General features: G+C 57.1%; 2 protein-coding genes and 1 long non-coding RNA gene across 28 annotated transcripts; 2 read left to right on the top strand and 1 right to left on the bottom strand.

Annotated features, from left to right (window-relative positions):
* Positions 1 to 28: 28 nt before the first annotated feature.
* On the bottom strand, positions 29 to 6,237 carry DUSP11 (dual specificity phosphatase 11). 22 transcript variants are annotated; one of them, XM_066337111.1, is made up of 14 exons: positions 6,167 to 6,237; positions 5,564 to 5,639; positions 4,664 to 4,795; positions 4,073 to 4,196; positions 3,540 to 3,600; positions 3,250 to 3,296; positions 3,013 to 3,088; positions 2,376 to 2,495; positions 1,464 to 1,698; positions 1,296 to 1,433; positions 993 to 1,214; positions 928 to 947; positions 729 to 831; positions 29 to 632 (listed from the first exon to the last, which is right to left on the bottom strand). In XM_066337111.1, exons 1-14 carry the CDS (start codon positions 6,202 to 6,204, stop codon positions 438 to 440), a joined length of 1,587 nt encoding a protein of 528 aa, XP_066193208.1. In that variant the 5' UTR covers positions 6,205 to 6,237; the 3' UTR covers positions 29 to 437. The 22 variants fall into 22 exon arrangements, with proteins under 22 accessions (XP_066193208.1, XP_066193203.1, XP_066193207.1 ...); XM_066337106.1 differs by having other exon boundaries at positions 928 to 1,214; XM_066337110.1 differs by having other exon boundaries at positions 29 to 614; positions 928 to 1,214.
* On the top strand, positions 670 to 1,349 carry LOC136372515 (uncharacterized). 5 transcript variants are annotated; one of them, XR_010745497.1, is made up of 4 exons: positions 670 to 800; positions 930 to 989; positions 1,038 to 1,166; positions 1,248 to 1,349. It is a non-coding gene; the product is annotated as an uncharacterized lncRNA (long non-coding RNA). The 5 variants fall into 5 exon arrangements; XR_010745498.1 differs by having other exon boundaries at positions 930 to 1,037; positions 1,071 to 1,166; XR_010745501.1 differs by lacking the exon at positions 930 to 989 and having other exon boundaries at positions 682 to 704.
* A 2,509-nt stretch (positions 6,238 to 8,746) lies between the features above and the next one.
* Positions 8,747 to 15,742, top strand: PROM2 (prominin 2). Its single transcript, XM_066337208.1, has 23 exons — positions 8,747 to 8,988; positions 9,185 to 9,234; positions 9,348 to 9,550; positions 9,662 to 9,782; positions 9,957 to 10,020; positions 10,099 to 10,188; positions 10,299 to 10,498; positions 10,581 to 10,655; positions 10,744 to 10,807; positions 10,924 to 11,083; positions 11,194 to 11,346; positions 11,684 to 11,807; positions 12,315 to 12,406; positions 12,483 to 12,567; positions 12,664 to 12,810; positions 12,893 to 12,964; positions 13,037 to 13,129; positions 13,216 to 13,269; positions 13,585 to 13,665; positions 15,071 to 15,139; positions 15,240 to 15,329; positions 15,447 to 15,553; positions 15,642 to 15,742. Exons 1-23 carry the CDS (start codon positions 8,772 to 8,774, stop codon positions 15,703 to 15,705), a joined length of 2,475 nt encoding a protein of 824 aa, XP_066193305.1. The 5' UTR covers positions 8,747 to 8,771; the 3' UTR covers positions 15,706 to 15,742.
* Positions 15,743 to 21,871: the final 6,129 nt, after the last annotated feature.

The following is a 21,871-nucleotide window of genomic DNA, read 5'->3' as shown; positions in this document are numbered from 1 at the left end:
CGGGGAAATGATTGCTCCACAGCCAGGCTGCAGTTTGCACACCGTGGAAATTTACTTTAGCAAAAGTGGGTAAAAAAGAGAGAAAAAATGATCTTGTGTTTACAGCCCCAATCCTGTTTCTCATTGTGCGTTGAGGAAATAAAACAAAAGCTCGTTTTGCTGACGCTTCTAGGGATGCCTGAGGATGTCCCTTGAGGATTATTCCAGCTCTGGCTGAGTTTATTTTTATCCCCTGCAATCCCTCATGGATCAGACTCTGCACAGCATCAGATTAAAAAATTCCTTGTAAAAGCATCGGTGCTGAGGGAAGGAAAACAGATTAAAAGCCCTGTTCAGCTGCCCCACACCTGGCCTGGCAGTTCCTGGTTGAGCCACAGCTCCTTCCTCCAGCCCTGGGAGGGTTTTTTTTTTCCTCGTGGAACACATTCCCAGAGCTGTCAGGACATTTCCTGCTCCTTCAGTTCGTGTTTCCTGCGCCGGCGTTTCCTGGCAGGGGACAGCTCCTGGGGCAGCCAACAGTTCCTGGGGGCCGAGCTGCAGGGCTGCCTCTGCTCCACGGGATGCTGCTCCTCCAGCTGCCTCTGCTCCTGATGTTTCAGCTTCTTCTGCTGCCTCTGCTCCTGATGTTTTAACTTTTTCTGCTGCCTCTGCTCCTGACGATTCTGCTCCTCCAGCTGCCTTTGCTCCTGATGATTCTGCTCCAGGTGATTCTGCTCCTGATATTTCACTTTCTTTTGCTGCCTCTGCTCCTGATGATTCTGCTCCAGATGTTTTAGCTTTTTCTGCTCTCTCTGCTCCAGGTGATGCTGCTCCTCCAGCTGCCTCTGCTCCTGATGTTTCATCTTCTTCTGCTGCCTCTCCTCCTGATGATTCTGTTCCTGATATTTCACCTTCTTCTGCTGCCTCTCCTCCTGATGATGCCATTCCAGATGATTCTGCTCCAGATGTTTCATCTTCTTCTGCCTCTGCTCCTGATGATTCGGCTCCAGGTGATTCTGCTCCAGATGTTTTAGCTTTTTCTGCTGTCTCTGCTCCAGGTGATTCTGCTCCTCCAGCTGCCTTTGCTCCAGGTGATTCTGCTCCAGATATTTCACCTTTTTCTGCTGCCTCTGCTCCTCATGATTCTGCTCCTGATATTTTAGCTTTTTCTGCTGTCTCTGCTCCAGGTGATGCTGCTCCTCCAGCTGCCTCTGCTCCTGATGTTTCATCTTCTTCTGCTGCCTCTGCTCCTGATGATTTGACTCCAGGTGATTCTGCTCCAGATGTTTTAGCTTTTTCTGTTGTCTCTGCTCCACGTGATGCTGCTCCTCCAGCTGTCTCTGCTCCTGATGATTCTGCTCCAGATGTTTTAACTTTTTCTGCTGCCTCTGTTCCAGGTGATTCTGCTCCAGATGTTTCAGCTTCTTCTTCTGCCTCTGCTCCTGATGATTCTGCTCCAGGTGATTCTGCTCCTCATACTTCACCTTTTTCTGCTGCCTCTGCTCCTGATGATGCCGTTCCAGATGATTCTGCTCCAGCTGTTTCAGCTTCTTCTGCTGCCTCCGCTCCAGCTTCTTCTGCTCCAGATGCCTCTGCTCCAGATGCTCCTGCTGCCTCTGCCCCAGGGCTCTGTGCCCATGTCCCAGCTCCTGGGGCTGTCCCTGAGCCCTGGGGTCAGGCCTCTGCTCCTTGGTGCTGCTGGGGCTCCTGCAGGGAAATCTGGGAGTCAGCACACCACAAAAGGGCTGGTTGTGAACCCCCTGGGCTCCTCTGGGTGCACCCCGGGCCTTTTCCTGCAGCCTCAAGGATGAGAGCACCCAGAGAGGTTCACTCCTGATTTCTGCCAGGAGCGTTTTCTGCATCCCTGAGGAAGGAGGGGAAGGAGCCACGGGTGTGTCAAAGCTGTCACTGGCTCCCAGACACGTTCTGGAGATGTTTTGGGAGCTGCCCCACAGCCAGAGGTCACGTCCCAGCTGGGGAAATGCATCCCCTGTCCTGGCTGAAGCCCAGGAAGGGCAGCAGAGTCCCCACCTCACTCTCAGGGAAGAGCTGCCTCACTTGGCACTTCATTCCCTGAAAATTCCCAGCTGGAGAACACTCCAGCCCCAGTGGGGCCCAGCTCCCACCCTGACAGGATGCCACCCCACTCCTACAGGCACAGGAATGGCATTCCCAGGCACAGCCCTGCACAAAGAGCTCCACTTGTTGGCATTTTGGCTCTGAATAACTTTCACAGAGGGTTGTTTTTTTTCTTTTTCCACCCTCCCAGAGCTGGCAAAGCTCTGGGTGAGCTGCAGCTTGTAAAAATCCAGCTGGAATTGTTTGGAAAGGGGAGGGAGCAGCTCCTTGAGGCTGCTCAGCTCAGGGCACAGCCAGGGGAAGGGGCAAACACTTACCTGGGCACTGCCAGGGGGGCTTGGCTTGGGTGGTGCTTCACCAGCTGCTTTTGGGGCTTGGCTGGGGCACTGCCTTTTTCCCTGAAGACATCTGAGCCCGAATTCTTCGGTTCACAGCTGCTTTTGAAGGGAATTTTAAAAAGAGTTCCATGGATTTTCACTGGAAACACTCGAGTTTTTCACTCACTGAACCATCACATCAGCTCTTTCACAGCCCATCTTTGTCCCTCCAGAAAAGGGGCCTGGGGGTGGGTTTTCCACCCAGTTCCAATCCCAGCATGGTTTGGGTTGGAAAAGGAGCTTAAACCCCATCCAGTCCCACTCCTGCCATGGGCAGGGACACCTTCTCCTATCCCGGGCTGCTCCAACCTGACCTTCTCCTGAGCTGGAAATTTCCAGGGATGGAGCTGTCAGGTTTTCTGGGAATTCCATCCCAGGCCAACACCACCCTCACAGGGAGGGATTTCTCCCCCAGTATCCCACCTAACCCTGTCCTCTGTGAGTCTGAAACCATTCCTCCCCTTGGCCCTGGTTATCCCTGTGTGCTCTCCCAGCTCCCACCTCCCCTCCTGGAGCCACCCTGAGCTTCAGCCCCTTCTCCAGCAGCTCTCCTCACTCCTGCAACACCCAGACTCACTTTTTCAGGGCTCTCTTCTGCAGATCCCGGATGTAGTTGATTCTCTCTATGGGATGCCCTCGAGATTTGTTGAACACTTGAGGGAGAGACAGAATCACCCCAACACAAGTCACCCTCAGGGCTTCTGAGCAATTGGAATCCTCCAGAAGGGTTTTTAACTCCTTCACCAAGCACAGTTCCCTCCCTGGAGCCATCCCAAACCTCCCTGGACATTCCCCATCCCAGCAGGACACTCACACTCTATGGCAGCATTTGGCTCCATGCCTTCAACATCGATCAGGTACCTGCACAGAGCACCAAGACACCTCTAATTACACACTTAATTATGAAAACGCTGATGGTGGGGAGTTTTAAACCTTTTATTTGTTTGCCAGAAGGGAGGAATAGCACTTACTGCTGAATTTTGGGATGAAAAATCTTCTAACCCCAAACAAAAGCTGCAAGTCTGGGATCACACAAATCCCTCCACTCTTTGTTTCCTCCTGGAAATGCCACCCCTGAAGCCCAGCTGGCCAAGGGGAACTCACCTACACACCAAGTAGCCAGTCCTGTTCAAGCCATGTGTGCAGTGCACCCCGATGAGTTTGTCTGTAACACACACAGGGGATGCTCAGCTGCAATTCCCCCCAAATCTCTCAAATCTCCCCAGAAGGAGCCCATCTGCATCACCCCTCCCTCAGTGACACTGACACAACAGAAATCACCACACACATCACCACAGTTACGCCTCATTAGCACTCAGCTCATCAACTGGTTAATTCTGGGCAGCTCTGCACAACCCCAGAGCTCAAACACAATCAAGGCTCAAATCATCACAGAATCCTGCAGTGGTTTGGGCTGGAAAGGACCTTAAAACCCATCCAGGGCCATGGGCAGGGACAGCTTCCACTATCCCAGCTGCTCCAAGCCTTGTCCAACCTGGCCAGGATTATCAGAGCCAACCTGAATTCCTTCACCAGGAAAAACCCAATTTATTGCCTTGACATTCCCACGTCAGGAGAAGGAAAAGAAACCCCTGCTGACCCATCCCAGCAGCAGAACCAGGGAGACCCACGCTCACCGTTGTCTTTGTTGCGTGTCAGGAACTTTTTCACCATGTATCTGAACATGGAAATGGTCTTTTTGTTGGGGATTTTGTGTCCCATGGTCACGATCTTGGTGTAGCGCAGCGTGGGGGGCAGATCCTACACCAAAAACACACAGTCATTTCCAGAAACAGCACAAGGATTCTGATTAATTAAAGAATCTCAGCTAATAAACCAGAAAAAGAACGAGTTTTCCTTCCAAGCCCTAAAGAGCAGCCACATAATTTTAGGTAAGAAAAGTTCTGTTTCACTTCCTGGACAAAGTATCAATGTTCTGGGTTATTTTTTCCTGCTCTTTTTTCTCTCTGGGGAGAATGAAACACAAAGAGAACCTGGACCACCTTTCCCATGATTGCCCACACAGCTCTTCCCTCAGCAGAGCCCACAAACCTCATCTCAACGCACCCCCAAACCTGGGCTGGTTCAATCTGGGGGTCGGAGATTTGGTCAGAAACACCTCCCTGGCCTGCCAGGCTTCCCCTCAGACCCTGCCAGAGGGTTCCAGGCCCTGGCAGTCCCCCCAGGAGCTGGTTTTGAGGGGAAGCCCCAGGTGTGTGAGCACTGACCTCGCGGCCGTAGTAGCGCGTGGTGTACGTCAGGTCAATGATCAGCCCCAGCTCCTCCTTCCGCTCCTCCACCTTCCTGATGAGGTCACGGGGGGAAAACCTCTCCTCTGGCAGAAGGTTCTGGTCAAAACTCTGCAGGGAATGGATGTTTGAAAGCAGTTATTGATGCCTGGGTGTGTTGTGATGGGTGGAAAGAGGATCCTGCTCTGGAGCGTCCTGGAGAACAGCTGAGGCAAGGAGCAAAGGCTGGAGCAGAAAAACAGAGTTTGGTCACTGAATCCTGGGATGGTTTGGGCTGAAAAGGACATTAAACTCATCCAGTTCCATGGACAGGGACGTGCTCAGGCCTCAGAGCTTTGGGACTCTGAGGGGTGTTCCCAGGGGTGAGTGACAACGTTAACCACTGCAAAGCCACACAGTGACAAACCCCCCAGACACTGCAGGTGTCCTGGTGGAAGCTGCAAACCAGGGATCCAGCTCAAACACATGGAATCACAGAAGCACCAAGGCTGGAAAAGCTCTTCAACACCATCAAGTCCAAATTGTGCCTAATGGCCACCTTGTCCCCAGCCCAGAGCACTGAGTGCCATGTCCAGCCCTTCCCTGGACACCTCCAGGTGTGAGGACTCCAAACCTCCCTGGGCAGTTCCAATGTCTGAGTGCCCTTCCCAGGGAGAAACTCCTCCTGCTGTCCAGCCTGAGCCTCCCCTGGCACAGCTCGGGGCTGTTTTCTCTCCTCCTGTCCCTGTTCCCTGGGAGCACAGACCAGCCCCAGCTGCTACCCCACTCCCAAAATCCAGCTCTGACACTCAGGAATTCCCTCAAGAAATCCCCACCAAGCCTCGCTTTCCCACAGCTGTGGAAAGCCCAAACTGCCCCAGCAGCCCGCTGCTCCCTCACCTTCTTCAGGGGCACTTTGAAGGCAATGAAACGCGTGCCCGGCATCCTGCAGCCCAGCGGGATGTAGTCAGTCCACCTGCATCCATACGGGGGTGTGAAACCGGGGCAGAGACCCCCCAGCCCGGCCCCCCAAACACGGCCAGAGCCGGCAACACAATTCCCCTCGGCTTTGGAACCGCAAATTTACCAGGACCGAGGACCCTCAACCTCTCACTGGCGTGAGACCCTCACAATCCCCCATACCCAGGGACCCTCCAACCAGCCCCTGACCCACGGTCCGCCAAACGCCCTGTCCTAGGAACCCCTAAAATTCTGTCCGGTCCAGGGACCCTCACACCTACCCCGGTCTGGGAAGCACAGCCCTGGTTTGGGGATCCTCAAACCTCCACCGGGCCCGGCACTCCCAAATCCCCCCGGCTGCCGGACCCTCAAGAGCCACCCAGGGCCAGAGATCCTCACGCTTCCCCAGGCCCGGGGGCCTTCAAACCCTGCAGTCCCCACCCCACGGCACCCAAACTCCGCCGCTGCCGGCTCCCGGCCGGGTTCTGGTTCCCTCAGCAGCCGGGAGCCCCCGGCCGGGAGGGGCGGCGGGGCCGCGCTCACCGCTCCGGGACACGCAAGGCCCCTCTGCCCCCCGCCATGATGGCGACGGCGCCGCGCCCGCGCCCGACGTCACTTCCTATTGCGCCTGACGTCACTTCCGCCCCGCCGCAAGGGCCGGCGGTGCCACACGAGGCCACGCCCCCAAGCGATGACCGCGCCCCCAGCGAGAGGAGCGCCACCCTGGGGTGCTGTCGCCGTCTAGTGGCCGCAGGCGGTACCGCACCCCCGAGCGGCACCGAACCGGTGTCACCGAACCGGCACCGAACTGGCGTCACTGCACCGGCACCGAACCACAGCCACAGCCCCGGCACAGAACTGGCGTCACTGCACCGGCACCGAGCCACAGCCACAGCCCTGGGACCGAGCCGGTGTCACCGAACCGGCACCGAACCACAGCCACAGCCCCGGCACAGAACTGGCGTCACTGCACCGGCACCGAACCACTGCCATAGCCCTGGGACCGAACTGGCGTCACTGCACCGGCACCGAACCACAGCCACAGCCCTGGGACCGAACCGGGGTCACTGCACCGGCACCGAACCACAGCCACAGCCACAGCCCCGGCACAGAACTGGCGTCACTGCACCGGCACCGAACCACAGCCACAGCCCTGGGACCGAACTGGCGTCACTGCACCGGGACCGAACCAACTCCACTGCCCCGGCACAGAACTGGCGTCACTGCCCCGGCACAGAACTGGCGTCACTGCACCGGGACCGAACCAGTGCCACTACACTGTGACCAAACCGGCTTCACTGCCCCAGTCCCAGCAGCAGCATCACTGCCCCAGTACTGAACCAGCATCATTACTCCAGCCCGAGTGTCTCTGTGCTGGTACCGGTGTCACTGTCCCAGTCCCAGCGCCCCAGTTCATCACAGCGTCCTGGACTGGCATCCCCGGGCTGTGCAGTACCGGGACCAGAACCCCTGACCCGGTCCCGGTATCCCTGATCAATGTTGGTACTCCCAGAATCAGCACCCCCAACCCCACCCTGGCATCAGCATCCCCGGAACCAGCATCTCCACCCCGTTCCCACAAATATCCCACACCCCGAAGGGCCGCCCATCATGGACATGCTGCATGGTTCAAACACGGCTGGGAGCAGCAGTTGTCCCTTGGGCCAGGAAGAGAGAGGACAAAACCAACCCAAAACCATCCCAAAACCATCCCCAACTCGTCCTCTCCCACCTCTGGGGCAGGGTGGGATGGCACACACATGTGGCAGGGTCACGGGTGACACTCCATCCCTTCCCCTTGGACATGAAAACTCACCTCTGCCCCCAAAAACATCGTGGTTGGGATGGAAAATCATTGGCAAAATATCATGGAAATAGGGACTCAGCACGGGAAATCACGGTGGGAGTGGGAAATGATCGTGGGGATGGGAAATCCAGGCTGGGGTTAGGAAATCACCGTGGGAACGGGAAATCGAGGTTGTGGTTGGGAAATCATGGTGAGAACTGGAAATCGTGGTGGCAAATCATCCCCGGCATCCCTGTCACTGCCCCAGCACCAGTGTGGGGCTCCCTGGCCGTGCACCCACACATCCACACAGAGATGAGCCGTGCTGAAAACCCCAGGCTTTCCCTGGCAGTTTTGTCCCGGGATGGGACAGGATTTTCCTGTCCTCAAACATCCCATTCCCAAGCCGGTGGTGGGGATCAGCCTGGAAAAAAGTTGCCGGCGCCTCCAGCTGGGCAGAAAGCCCCTTTTCCAGAGGGAGGGGGACTCCCGGGGTTAGCATCCCCGCCGGGGGCCGGTGGGGCAGCGCCGGTCCCACCCGCCCGGCCGAGCAGGGCCCGGCTCTCGGGATGCCCCAGGGCGGTCTGGGCACAGTGGAGCTGCTCCCCCTGCACCAAGAGATCAGGTTGGACCTCCTGCACTTCCAGCCGAGCCTGAAATCAGCGCTCGGCCCATGCCCGGGGGTTGGAGCCGAGCCTTGGGAATGAGCCGCAGCCGCCGCGGGGTGTGAGACAGGCACCGGCCGAGGCTGGAAAATTCATCTCACAGCCGGCCGGCCAGCGGGCATCGCCAGCTGGGGCTCCTCCACGCGTTCCTCCTCATTTTGCTTTCTTGTTGGCAGCCCAGATCTCGGGATGTTTTTCCCGAGGGTGGTTCTGACCCCTGGGTCCCCCGTCCGCACAGCAGCATCCCCTCACAAGCCTTTCTCACTCCTCAGGTGACGCCCCAAATCCCACACCTTGCTTTCCAAGGTGGCTGTGGCGGGGTCCAGCAGCCTCCAGCCCGAGGACAGGGTGCTCACCACCCCGTGTCCCCCTCCCCAAAACCCCGGGGAGGCTTTGGGGAAAGGCCTCGACAGCGGAGACCCCGCGGCGGTGACTCAAGGATGCCGAGGCTTGCGAAACAGGCCCGGGATGGTTTGGGAGACGCCTCCACTCAGCCCCGCCAAGCCCAGGCGCCCCGGGGAGCCCGTGGGGGGAACAAGCCAGGGCAGCGTCTGGGCTTTGAGCAGCGGCTGACCCGTCAGGCAGGTTTCCCCGAGCAGCAGCCCAGCCGGAGCGAGCCGTCCGGGGCCGGGAATGTCCCTCCAGCCGCTCGCAGGCTGACGGAGCCCCCGGCTCTCTGCTCGCCATCGCCGGAGCCATGCGGGCGGCCGGGCTGCTGCTGGCCTGGGCTCTGCTGCACGCCGCTGCCAGCCAGCAGTGCCACCCCTCCGGGCCCGGCGGTGTCCTCCGCTTCACCGACAGGCACGCCGAGATCCAGGTGCCGGCGCTGCACCGCGTGCCCAGCCCGCTGGATCCCCTCTACGGCCTCGTCCGCAGCTGCCTGGACCTCATCCAGCAGAACCCGCTGCCCACAGGTGAGCCCCGAGCCGGGGAGCTGAGATCCTGCAGGTGCCGGGATCCTCGGGGGGGATTTGCGCCCGGAGCTGCTCCAGGTGTCCCCAGGGCTTCAACAAGAGGATTCTGCCTCCGTCCCAGTGCTGCTGCCAGCAAAGGCTGGGGATGCACGGGATGGGGCCTGCTCTACCTGTGCCTTTATTTAATCTTCTGCAGAGCTGCTCAGGACAGCCCTGAACGACCCCGGCTCTGTGCGGACGTCGCAGGTGAGCCGGGCCGTGGGGCGGGGGGTCCCACGGGGACGTTTTCCGCCTGGCATGGGGCACAGGGCACCCTGAGCGTGGCACAGAGGTGCCGACGAGGCTCTCCCGCGGCGCAGGTGGTGCAGTATGAGCTGGGCTATGTCGTCTGTGCCGCCGTGGCTCTGCTCTTCACCGTGGCTGTGCCGGTGGCCGGGATGTGCTTCTGTTACTGCCGGAGCCGGCGGCGGTGCGGGGGCCGCCTCCGCGCCCACCGGCGCTCGCTGGGCTGCCGCCGCCGCTGCCTGCTGGCCTGCCTGTCCTTCACCTCCCTCATCATCCTGTGAGCCCCCCAAATCACCCCCCAAACTCGCGCTGGGCTTGGGGCAATCCTGCCCTACGGGACGGGGAGGTTGTGCCGGGCAGCGCCGTCACCGCCTGCTCTTCCCATCAGCATCAGCGTCACCTTCGCCTTGGTCACCAGCCAGCGGGTGAAGGGGCAGATGGAACCGGGGCTGGGGGCCGTGCCCTCCACCCTGCGCACGCTGCGACAGCACCTTGCCAACGTCCCCCAGGTGGGTCCCCGAGCGGCCTCGGCCCCGGATGGCGGCGTTCTCCTCAGGGGATAGCTTGGCAGGCAAGAGGAGGCGACGTGGCCGCATTAAAAACGCCTTTTGAATAGCAACGCGGGGCTCCCTCCCCTCCCAGCGGCTGCTGCCCCCGGCTGAGCGGCTCTTCTTCCCTGGCAGGGGGTGCAGATGGTGGTGGACAAGTTCGAGGTACCTCGAAGGCAGATCATCTCCGACCTGGGCGGTAAGCGCGGCGCCGGGCAGCACCCCGAGCTTGGCCCGGGGCTGGGCGATGTGCTGACGGCGCTCGGGTGCCTCGCAGGGCTCAGCCGGAGCGTGGGGCTCTCCATCCACGCGCAGCTCAAGGCCATGACCTACGCGGCGCTGGAGGACCTGCAGGACAGGGCCCGAGGTACGGCCGGAGCGCGGCTGTCCCCGAGGCCGGGATTGAGGCCGGGACCGAAGCCTGGCCGGGAAAACTGAGCGGAGCAGCGTGAACTAGCCCTGGGTTTTTTCTTTAAGACCTACAGACCTCGGTGCACCATTTACAGATTGTCCACAGGACGGCGCGGGCGCTGGCGGCGGCGCGGGCCGAGCTGGAGCCGGCGCTGCGGGAACGAAGGAGCCGCGTGGTCCAGCTCCTGGACGACCCGCGCTGCACCTCCTGCGCCAGCGCCCTGGGCAGGGCACGGAGCCTGGAGCTGGGCGCCGACTACGGCAAGGTGGGCTCGAGGTGCCGGTCCCCTGCTGTCGCCGCCCCACGCTGCTGCCCTGCGGCTCAAGGGCTCGTTTTTGCGCTCCAAGGTGCCGTCGGTGGAGAAGGTGTTGAAGGCGCTGCACGGCCTGCCCCGGAGTGACTTTGCGGAGATGATTCGCCAGGTTGAGGGGTCGGGGTGGAGCACGGCGGGGTCCGGCATTCTCAGGCAGCTCCAGCTGAGCTGCTCAGCACCTCCCTCTTTCCCTGCAGGGCAATGGCACCTTCAACTCCATCCCGGAGCTGGCCGTGGAGAGGATGGCACAGGTCATCCAGGGTGAGTGGGGCTGCCACACGGAGCGGGGACATCCTCCAGGCGGTGAATCCCGGTTTGGGGACACGGGGTGGGATGCGGGGACCACCCGCCCCTCCAGCGCAGCCTTGGCCCCGCAGATCTGCGGGGGGATTTGGCCCGCACGGCGGAGAAGGTGCAGTCCATCGCCGACGGCTTCCCCCTCCACGACTACACGCAGCCCGTGAGCGAGGCGCTGCTGAAGGCAGAGGAGCGCAGCCAGCCCTACCTGCGCGAGGCGCAGCGCTTCGAGCGCTACAGGTGACCCTGGGGGCAGGACAGGGGACAGGGGGTGCAGCAGAGAAGGGCCCCGAGCCCCAGGCGCCTCAGCCCCGCACCTCGAGGCAGTTCCCTGCTGCTCTTCCCTCCAGGTGGATCGCGGGCATGGTGCTGTGCTCCATCATCCTCCTCATCCTCCTCTGCAACGTGACGGGAATGGCCCTGGGGGCCTACGGGCTCTCCAAGAGGGAGGACCCCAGCGACTACGAGTGCCGAGGAGAAGCTGGAGCCAAGTTTCTGCTGGTGTAAGTGTGTCTCTGGGTGCTGGGGGGCTGTTCCATCTCACATACCCCCAAAAAAACAAACCCAGGCGAAGCCAAGGGGGGACCTGGGAGCGGTCCCGGCGGGAGAGGTTTTGAAGGCACCGCCCTCGCCGGCAGGTTGGGGAGAAGCTGCTCCGCCCTGGGAGCTGGAGGCTCCCGAGGCCGCTGTGCCAGGCACACCCGGCTCCCAGCGCCCTGCCCAGCCCGGCGTGCCCGGGCTCGGGAAGGAGCCGCGGGGCTGCAGCTGGACGGGCAGGTCCCTTCCTGCCCGCTCTGGTTTGCAAAGCCACCGCCGGTGCCTCCTCTCTCCCTCTTCCAGCGGTGTGGGCTTGGCTTTCCTGTTCTCCTGGCTCCTCATCCTCCTGGTCTTCGCCACCTTCCTGGTCGGGGGCAACATCCAGACGCTGGTTTGCAGGAATTGGGTCAACCAGGAGATTTACAAGGTGGGCGACCACACGTCCACCCATCGCCCTGTAAAGCTCTCCTTCCGTGCACCAAAGCACCTCCAAAGTCTCTGTGTCCTCCCGCTAAACCCAGCCGGAAAAGCCCCATCCTGGACCAGGAGATTAAGTTTAGGATTAGCTCCTCGGATTTGCATATTCAGCTGGGAATTGCCCTTGTGCTGTGAATTTGCTTCCTAAAGGGCTGTTTCCTGGTCCTTGGGCACCCCTGGGGGGCTTGGGGCTGAGAGAGAGGGATTGGGGCAGTGGGACTGGGGTCAGGACTCTGCCCGTGGCAGTGTCACACACGGCCAGGTCCCAGCATGGGGCTGTCCCTCTGAACACACCCCACCCTCTGCAGCCGGGAACATCCAAATAGAGGGGAAAAATTAATTCAGGCTGCAATGAGGCTACTCCAGGATGCCCCTGCGAGGGCAGAACACCCCCAGAACCACTGCTGGGAATGTCTGTGCCTTCCCCTGAGCCTGTTTTTCCTCCTGTTTGGCCCAGTTCATCGACACCCCTGGGAATCTTCCACCGTCCATGAACCTCACCCGCCAGCTCAACCTCAGGAGGGACTCCAACCTCAGCTCCACGTACAGGTGAGCGCTGCAGGGTCCCCCCCGTGCGGCCAGGCCGGATTTGGAGTCACCGTGCCAATGTCCCTCTGCCTTTCAGGGAGTGCAAGGGCGGCGCGGGGCTCTGGGAGGTGCTGCAGCTCGACAGGTCCTACGACCTGGATGAACACCTGAAAACGCCCAGGGTGAGGGCTGGCTCCAGCCACAGCTGCTGGTAGCAGCAGGGGAGGACACACGAGCTGTACTGGGCTTACTGGGAGACCTTTGTGTGACCCTCACAGTACACGGCGGATTTCCAAAAACGCCTGGGCGACTTCACGGTGAACCTGGGGGACGTGCGGCTGCTCCGCAGCGAGGGCAGGCAGGACCTGGAGGCCTTTGCCCGCAGTGGAGTGGACGAGGTGGACTACGGGCGCTTCCAGGAGGAGGTGAGGGGCGCTGGTGGCGCTGCAGGACGTGCCCCACGCCGGGGCAGGATTTTGGGTAGCCCCTCATTCTGTTTCCCCGCAGATGAAGAACCCCGTGGTGCAGACCAGCCTGCCCGGCCTGGCGAGGAACCTGGAGGGGCTGCAGAAAATGCAGGTCGGTGGTGGGGCAGGCAGTGGGGGAGGCCCCAGTGCCCACGGGGCAGTGCTCACGCCCTGTGCCCCGCAGAGGAACGGCACGGTGGCCGGGCGGCTGGCGGCAGAGGCACGGGCGCTGTGGCACATGCAGAACTCCACGGTGCAGTCACAAGAGGCTTTGGTGGTGAGTCTGGTGGCAGCGGTGCCACTGGCACCTCCTTGAAGGGGACAACGAGGTTTCTGAGCCTTTCTCACCTCTCTGTCCCACAGGCAAAACTGGGGGAAAGTGTCCAGTTCCTCTCCCGCTTGGCGCCGCACCTCAAGGTACTCACGCGTCTCTTCCAGCCCCAAAAAACTTGTGGTGTCCCACCTGTCAATAAAAAAAATACCCAAACCCTGTGTCCAGGGTGATGGGAGAGCCAGGTAAAACGCCAGCCAGGAGAATCGGTCTCCTTTAGTGATTCGATTTGCTGTTGCTAATCAGAAATCCCCCTGCGAAGGTGTTTTCCTGCTTGTGGCACGTCCCTCTTCCCCTACCCTCGGGCAACCGGAGCCAAATTCGGAGCTCGGCGTTGCTCCCTGAGCCCCGGGCACCCATCCCGCTGCTCCGGGCGCTGAGGGTGCTCTGTGCTTCCCCAGGAGCGGGTGAAGAGGACGCTGGCCACCACGGCCTCGGTGGAAGCCCGGCTGCCCCTGCAAGCCCAGCAGATCCTCCGGCAGGTGAGGCGGGGCTGGATCCACCACCGGGGGTGGAATTCTCCACAGCCAGGGGGACAGAGGGAGAACAGGGCTGCAAAAAGGAGCCTTCAGCCCTCATTTCCCGGGCTACATCAGCCCAGAGGGGCTGGAGAATGCAGGGTTGGAGCCGGGATGGGAAATGCGGGGCTGAAGCTGGGATGGGAATTGCGGGGCTGGAGCTGGGATGGGAATTGCCGGGATGGAGCCGGGATGGGAATTGCGGGGCTGGAGCTGGGATGGGAATTGCCGGGATGGAGCCGGGATGGGAATTGCGGGGCTGGAGCCGGGATGGGAATTGCCGGGATGGAGCCGGGATGGGAAATGCGGGGCTGGGAAATGGGGGGCTGGAGCCGGGATGGGAAATGCCGGGATGGGAAATGCGGGGCTGGAGCTGGGATGGGAAATGCCGGCATGGGAAATGCGGGGCTGGAGCCGGGATGGGAATTGCCGGGCTGAAGCTGGGATGGGAAGTGCGGGGCTGGAGCCGGGATGGGAATTGCCGGGCTGGAGCCGGGATGGGAAGTGCGGGGCTGGAGCTGGGATGGGAATTGCGGGGCTGGAGCCGGGATGGGAATTGCGGGGCTGGAGCCGGGATGGGAATTGCCGGGCTGGAGCCGGGATGGGAATTGCGGGGCTGGAGCCGGGATGGGAATTGCGGGGCTGGAGCCGGGATGGGAATTGCGGGGCTGGAGCCGGGATGGGAATTGCCGGGCTGGAGCCGGGATGGGAATTGCGGGGCTGGAGCTGGGATGGGAAATGCCGGGATGGGAATTGCGGGGCTGGAGCTGGGATGGGAAATGCCGGGATGGGAATTGCGGGGCTGGAGCTGGGATGGGAATTGCGGGGCTGGAGCCGACCTGGGAATTGCGGGGCTGGAGCTGGGATGGGAAATGCGGGGCTGGAGCTGGGATGGGAAATGCGGGGCTGGAGCTGGGATGGGAAGTGCGGGGCTGGAGCTGGGATGGGAAGTGCGGGGCTGGAGCCGGGATGGGAATTGCGGGGCTGGAGCTGGGATGGGAAATGCGGGGCTGGAGCCGGGATAGGAATTGCCGGGCTGGAGCTGGGATAGGAATTGCGGGGCTGGAGCTGGGATGGGAATTGCCGGGCTGGAGCTGGGATGGGAATTGCCGGGCTGGAGCCGGGATAGGAATTGCCGGGCTGGAGCTGGGATGGGAAGTGCGGGGCTGGAGCCGGGATGGGAATTGCGGGGCTGGAGCCGGGATAGGAAATGCCGGGCTGGAGCTGGGATGGGAATTGCCGGGATGGGAAATGCCGGGCTGGAGCTGGGATGGGAATTGCGGGGCTGGATCTGGGATGGGAATTGCGGGGCTGGAGCCGGCCTGGGGAGCACAGCACTCTCCCTCCACGCTGTCTTCTCCCCACCCAGGAACTCGGCTGCTTCACCAGGAAGGAGCTGCGGTATTTCGCGCAGTACCTGAGCTGGGTCGGGCAGACGGTGAGTGCTCCTGGCCAGCCCTCGGGGGTTGTTGGAGCCCCCGGGATCCCTCTCGGCAGCCGGCCGTGGGCTGATGCCTGGTCTCTGCTCCTCCTTCCAGCTGAGAGAGGACGTGGCTTCGTGCCAGCCGCTCGCCACGGCCCTGGACAACGGGCGGGTCATCCTGTGCGACCGCATCGCTGACCCCTGGGTGAGGATGCCCCGGTGGGGTCCAGTGAGCACCACCAGGGCTCCCCGAACTCCTCCCGAGCTGCTCTCTCCTCGCCGCACAGCTCGGCTCACCCCCGTGGGTTGGTTTTCCTTGCAGAACGCCTTCTGGTTCAGCCTGGGCTGCTGCACCTTCTTCCTCATCCCCAGCATCATCTTCGCCGTCAGACTCACCAAACACTTCCGTCCCATCCGCAACCGGCTCATGTGAGAGGCGCCCGGGGACGGGGGACACGGGGATGGCCGTGTGGGCTCCTCCCTGACCGTCCCTCGTGGTTTTTGTTCTCCTTGGCAGCTCCACGGGCTCGGAGGAGACCTGTCCCTTCCACATCCCCCGTGTCACGGCGCTCAAGCTCTAGGATGGGGCTGTGCCGGCTGCGGTGCCCCGGGGGATGTCCCAAAGCCAAAGGGTCCCCGTGTCACCTCTCAGGGCTTTGGATGCCTCTGAGATCTCTTCCTCAGTGTCCTGTGGGGGTGTGGTGTCCCTCCCAGAGATTCGGGGTCCCTTGGAGGCTGAGCGCTCGGCGGGGATGCTGCCGGAGCCTGGCTGGAAGTGGGGGGCTCCCCCGGTTCTCCCCATCCTCTCACCCCACAGGGCAGAGGGTGTCCCACCACTGCCCCAGGACGATTCCCCACTCCCGGCACCTTTGGGTGGTGTGGGGCACATTAAAACCCTCCCCCAAAATCCTCTCCCCGGCTCCTGTGTTCACACCCCTCCACGTTCCCATGACCCGCCAGGAAGGATCCTGAGGGGGCTCGGGGGTTGTGGTCAGGGGGTTCTGGGGCTGGGGGGGCTCCAGGGGTGGGGTTGTGGCTCAGGGGGTGACAGGGACATGGGGGCTGCAGGGCCAGGGCTGAAGTGGTTTTGGGGTCAAAGGGGTGACAAGGACATAGGAGCTCTGGGGCTAAAGGGGTGACAGGGACATGGGGGCTGCAGGACCAAGGGGGCTCCAGGGCCAGGGCTGAGGTGGTTTTGGGGTCAAGGGGGTGACAAGGACATGGGGGCTCCAGGACCAAGGGGACTCCAGGACCAGGTCTGAGGTTGTTTTGGGGCCGAGGGGGTGACAGGGACATGGGGGTTCCAAGGACAAAGGGGTGACAGGCAGGGACATGGGGCCTCCAGGACCAGGGCTGAGGTGGTTTTGGGGCCAAGGAGGTGACAGGGACATGGGGGCTCCAGGATCAAGAGGGTTCCAGGACCAGGGCTGAGGTGGTTTTGGGGTCAAGGGGGTTATAAGGACATGGGGGTTCCAGGGCCAAAGGAGTGACAGGGACATGGGGGCTGCAGGACCAAGGGGGTGACAGGGACATGGGGGTTCCAGGGACAAAGGGGTGACAAGGACATGGGGGCTCCAGGGACATGGGGCTCCAGGACCAGGGCTGAGGTGGTTTTGGGGCCAAGGGGGTGACAAGGACAAGGGGGCTCCAGGGACATGGGGCACCAGGGCCAGGGCTGAGGCGGTTTTGGGGCTGAGGGGACTCTGGGGATGAGAACATGAACATCCCAATCCCCTGGCAGTTCCCAATGGGACTCTCATCCTCATCCTCCCAATAACCAGCACACCTCTCCCACTGCAGGCGTGGGGGCCCCTCCTGGCCTCAAAGTGCTGTTCATTAGAGCTTAATTAAGCTTAATTAGAGCTGGGGGCTCTGGGCTGAAACTGCAGGCAAAGAGGGGGTTCACTCAGGCTACAACCATGGAATGGTTTGGATTGGGAGGGACATTAAAAAATCATCTTGATCCACCTAAAGGAAGCCCAGGCCAGGCTTTGTCTCCCAGTTTGGGATTTTTTGTTTTGTGTGTGTGTGAAGTTCCTGCTTTTCACCCAGATCCTTCAGCCCCTGCTTTGTCCAACCAGCAAATTACTCCCTAAACCCATACAGGAATGTGCAGATCCACCCGATGAGGATTTCCCTCCCCAAAAAGCTCTCTCTGTTTGCCAGCTGAGAGAGAAATGCCCCCGTTTTAATGGAATATTAAAAGGCTTTTCCTACCCACAGCCAGCAGTAGTAAAACCACCTGGTTTATGCATTATTTAGGTTGTTGCTGCCTGGAGCCAGCTGGGTTTTTCAGCAGTCTCTCAGCCTGCAGAGGTCGGCGTTGGGAAAGCTTTTTCCAAAGGGATTTAGGGAGTGGAAATCCTGAAGGGTTTTTCTGCAGGAGCCCCCGTCCCCAGGGATGTCCTGAGGCCATCTGGAAACCACCTGGTGGCATCAAAAAACCAGCGTGAAAATGGAGGATTTGGGCTTCAGAGGGGGCTGTGGAAAAGTGATGTTCTTCCCTGGGGGTCAGCTAGAAAATAAAATGCTCCCAGCTGGACATATTTTGAAGGCCTAAAGTCACAAAATTCTGGGATAATTAAAAAGGAGAGGATTGCCTTGTTTTTTTATAAATTATTTTTTATATTTTAAATACTGTAATACCCACTCGGTGGGGCAGGAGAGCAAAGGGATTACCGACTTTAAATGTTAAATTATAGAGAACAATAATATTTACTGAGTCCATCCACTGATTAAAGAAGTCACAGAAACAAACCTGGAGTTGTTTAGGCTGGAAAAGACCTTTGAGGTCATCAAATCCAGTGGGTTTGCAAACAAATGAGATTAATTCAGCTGGATTATCTTCCTGAGGTTATTTCTGGTAGCTGGGCCACTCTAAATAATGGATAAATAATGAAGGGTGAAGGAATTCACCCCCAAATAAATGTTACAGATCCATGAATATCCCCATTCCTTGCCTGGAATGTGGAGGGATTAAAAACGTGAGGATCTTGGAGTTAATGATAAATCATCCCTGAATAATCCAGAAAATTGTCCTGAATCAACTGGAGGGCACTTGGTTCACCGGGGGAAAAAATGAAAAGTGAGGATGAGCTGGATAATACAAAACCAGGATTTATGATTAACCTCCAGTCCCACCCTCACAAAGGCACCTCATGTCTCTTTTTCATTACTTGTATTGATAAAGACCCAAATTCCCAGCTCCTAAATGTATTTTTTCATGACTCAGCGTGTCTCCTGTCAGAGGGGTTGGGTTTTTGGTTTTTTGTGTCTCAGTTTATCTGGGTCTGTGCTCTTTGCCTTCTAAGGATTTAATTAACTGGGGTTGATTAAACCACTTCTATTTTGAAATTCCCCCTTGGAGTTCAGCCCCTGGGACACCTCACCTCCCTGGTGCTGCCCCCGGGAAGTGTCTGTAATTCAGAAATAATCCATCAATAATCAATAATTCAGAGGGCTGCAGCTCTCTCAGCTCTCCCCACCGGGGCTGGGAGCTCAGCTCAGCCCAGCTGCTGCTCCCCACCAACTCCTATTTCAGGGCACAAATGGTTCTTCTCTATTCCTGGAACTGAGGAGAAATGCAGGAAACGTCTGGCCACTTTTGACAGAATCAGCTTATTCCTGCAATTATAGCAGGCACTGCATTCTCCCATTCTTATTGCACTTCCCTTGATTTTTCTCCCCATTTTCCTTCCAACTCCAACCTTCTTTTCTTCTCCACAAAAAGGATCCGTGACCTCTCCCATCTGTTTTTCCCTTATCACCCCCTAAAAACAGCTCAGGACCCCGAGACACAAAAGGCTGCCGTGGAGAGTTGTTCAGAATTTCATCCCCCTCCATCCCTCAAATGTTCCTTTTAAAGCTGTTTCCTCAGCAGAGCTCCAGCAATGAGCGAGGGAGGGAAGAGATCCCAATTCCCAGCTGGATTTCACTCGATCTCAGCTGAGGAGTTGATGGAATTGTACCAAACTTCCCCTTTTTTTGTGTGTTTTTTGGAGGATTGGTTCCTTATTGACTCCTTAACCCAGGCTCCCAAACTCAGCTCCGTGAGAAACCAAATCCCAGAGGTTTTGCTGCTGTCTCCCTTCTGGTTTTAACATGAAAACTCCTCATATTATTGATGCCACAACTGCTTGAGTTCTCAGGTGAATAAACAAGGCAAAGATCTGGACCAAAACCAAAGAAAAAAAAAACCACCATGATTAAAAAAAAATATTTGAAAGTTAATTTTTAATTATATTTTAAAAATTATTTCTCCATCTCAAACCCGGCCTTTGGTTCAGTCTATTGCTTGACTTATTATTATTATTTTTTTTAATTATACCCAAGTCATTATCTGCATTTCCCTGGGCTCCAGCTCACCCAAAACCCCTTTTCCCAGTGGGAAAAAACCCGATTTTTTTCCTGCCTAACCCAGCCAGGAACCCATAAAGAACGTTCTCCTTGCCCCAAAATTTAAATTTTGCCGGGCTTGGAGCGATTCCCCGGGCGGGATCCGGGGTTATTTTGGAGGAGGTGACTCAGTGCTGTCACCTGATGTCACCCACCTGATGTCACCGCTGAGGCAGGGGTGATGGCCAGTTAAAAAATAAACGGGAGAGAAGAGAAGGAAAAGGAAAGGAAAACCTCTCGGTGAGTCATGTGTGACTAACCCTGCTCTGAAATGGAAAAAAAAAAAAAAAAAGGGGATTTTTTTTTTCCTGCCAAGGAGCCAGTGGTAATGGAATTCCGGAGGGTTGATGGGAATTCCCCAGGATTTCTGGGAAAAGGGTTTGTTCCTGGAGCTTCGGCAAGGAACGGCGTGTCTCAGGCTTTTGTTTGAGCAGGAAAAAAGAGGAGATTTCTCGGCTGCGGAGGGCACAAGGAGCCCTTTCTGGGCAGGCTTTTCCCAGGACAGCAGGGAATTGTTGCTGTCCTGCTCCCGAGGCTCTGGCAGAGGTTATTTTTAACTCCAGTGCTGGGAAGAAACTGGAGCAGGCAGCAAAAACACTTCTCCCATCTCCCATCAATTAATCCAGAGAGAGCCTCAAACACACAACCCACTTATTTATCTTTTTTCCCCACTTCGAAGCACTTTTGCTACCAGTTTTTATTAAAAAAAAAAAATCTAAACTATTTTTTATAAAGTAGTTTAAATAATTTAAAATTAAAAATCTAAAGATATATTATTTAAATAAGAATAAAAAATAAACGTATATATTTTATATATAAATATATAAATGTATATTATTTAAACTATAATTTAAAATTTATATATTTTATATACGAGAATATTTTATTTAAATAATAATAAAATAAATGTGTGTATATATATATATAAATGTATATTATGTAAATTACAATAAAAAGTTTTTTAATCTTTTAAATAATTGAAATAATTTAAAATTAAAAAATTATTTTCTCTTTCTAGAAGCTCTTCTTTTACCTGCCAGCACCCTGGTGATGCCAGGGAGAGGCCAAAGGCCTTTTTTGGGGAGTTGTGGCCCCTGTAGGTGATCTGGAGATTTAAGGAGCTTACCTGGGGCCCTGGAATAGCAGCAAGGAGCAGGGTTAGCACACCCCTAAGCAGATTGGAGCAGCTCCAGGGACATTTATAACCCCAAGGATAAAGGTTTCTAACCCAATTGAGGAAAAAAAAATGAATTAATTGATTAATATTGAGGAAATAATAACCCCATGGATGAATATTTATAACTCTGTGAAGGCACATTTTAAACCCCAATTAATAACCATTGTTAACCCCATCTGAGAAATGTTCTAAGCCCAATGGAAAAAGGTTTATAACCCAGTGGATAAACAGTTTTAACCCCCATGGCTGAACATTTTAACCCCAAGGGATAAAGATTTCTGGCCCTATGGATAAACATTTATAACCTCGTGGGTGAGCATTTTTAATCCTGTGGAAAAACATTTTTGACCCCAATGGATAAAAATTTATAACTCAAGGGAAAAAAAAAAGACTTATAACTCCATGGATGGACATTTATAACTGCAATGAATAAAGATTTCTAAACACATGGATAAAAATTCCTAACCCTATGGATGAACATTTCTAACTCTATAGATGGACATTTATAACCACAATGAATAAAGATTTCTAAACCCATGGATAAAGATTTCTATGGATGAACATTTACACCCTCAAAAGATGAACATTTTTAACCCCAAAGGAGGAACATTTTAACCCCAAAAGATGAACATTTTAACCCCAAAAGATGAACATTTTAACCCCAAAGGATGAACATTTTTAACCCCAAAAGATGAACATTTTAACCCCAAAAGATGAACATTTTTAACCCCAAAGGATGAACATTTTAACCCCAAAGGATGAACATTTGGAGCCTTGTTAAGGCAAAGCTCAGGAGGGTGAGTGCAGCCCCCAAAATTTCCCATCCCAGTGGCCACTCCTGCGGAAGAGAAATGAATATTCAATTAATCTGGAGGATCTCCAGGAGCACGAGGAGGAGAAACTTTCCCTGATTCCCTGTTTTCTGCCCCAAATCCACCTTCCCTGATCCAGCCAGGGAACCTCCCAGAGCAGCAGGAAGATTCCAGCAGGATCCTGGAGCCCGTGAGTCACCTCTGCTCCACACTGACATCACCCAGGGCAGCAGATCCACAGGGAAGGGCCATAAATTGATTTATTTTTGACCATGAACTCCTCAGCTCCTCCACAGAGACAAGGAGAAAACCCCTCTGGAAGCAGCAGGAGGTGCTGGATGGAAAGTTTGGCCGGGTGGGTTT

The sequence above is a fragment of the Sylvia atricapilla genome, chromosome 28 (assembly GCF_009819655.1).
Source record: "Sylvia atricapilla isolate bSylAtr1 chromosome 28, bSylAtr1.pri, whole genome shotgun sequence".
Taxonomy (NCBI): domain Eukaryota; kingdom Metazoa; phylum Chordata; class Aves; order Passeriformes; family Sylviidae; genus Sylvia; species Sylvia atricapilla.
The sequence above is the reverse complement of the archived record's forward strand: the minus strand, read 5'-3'. Positions and strand labels throughout refer to the sequence as shown.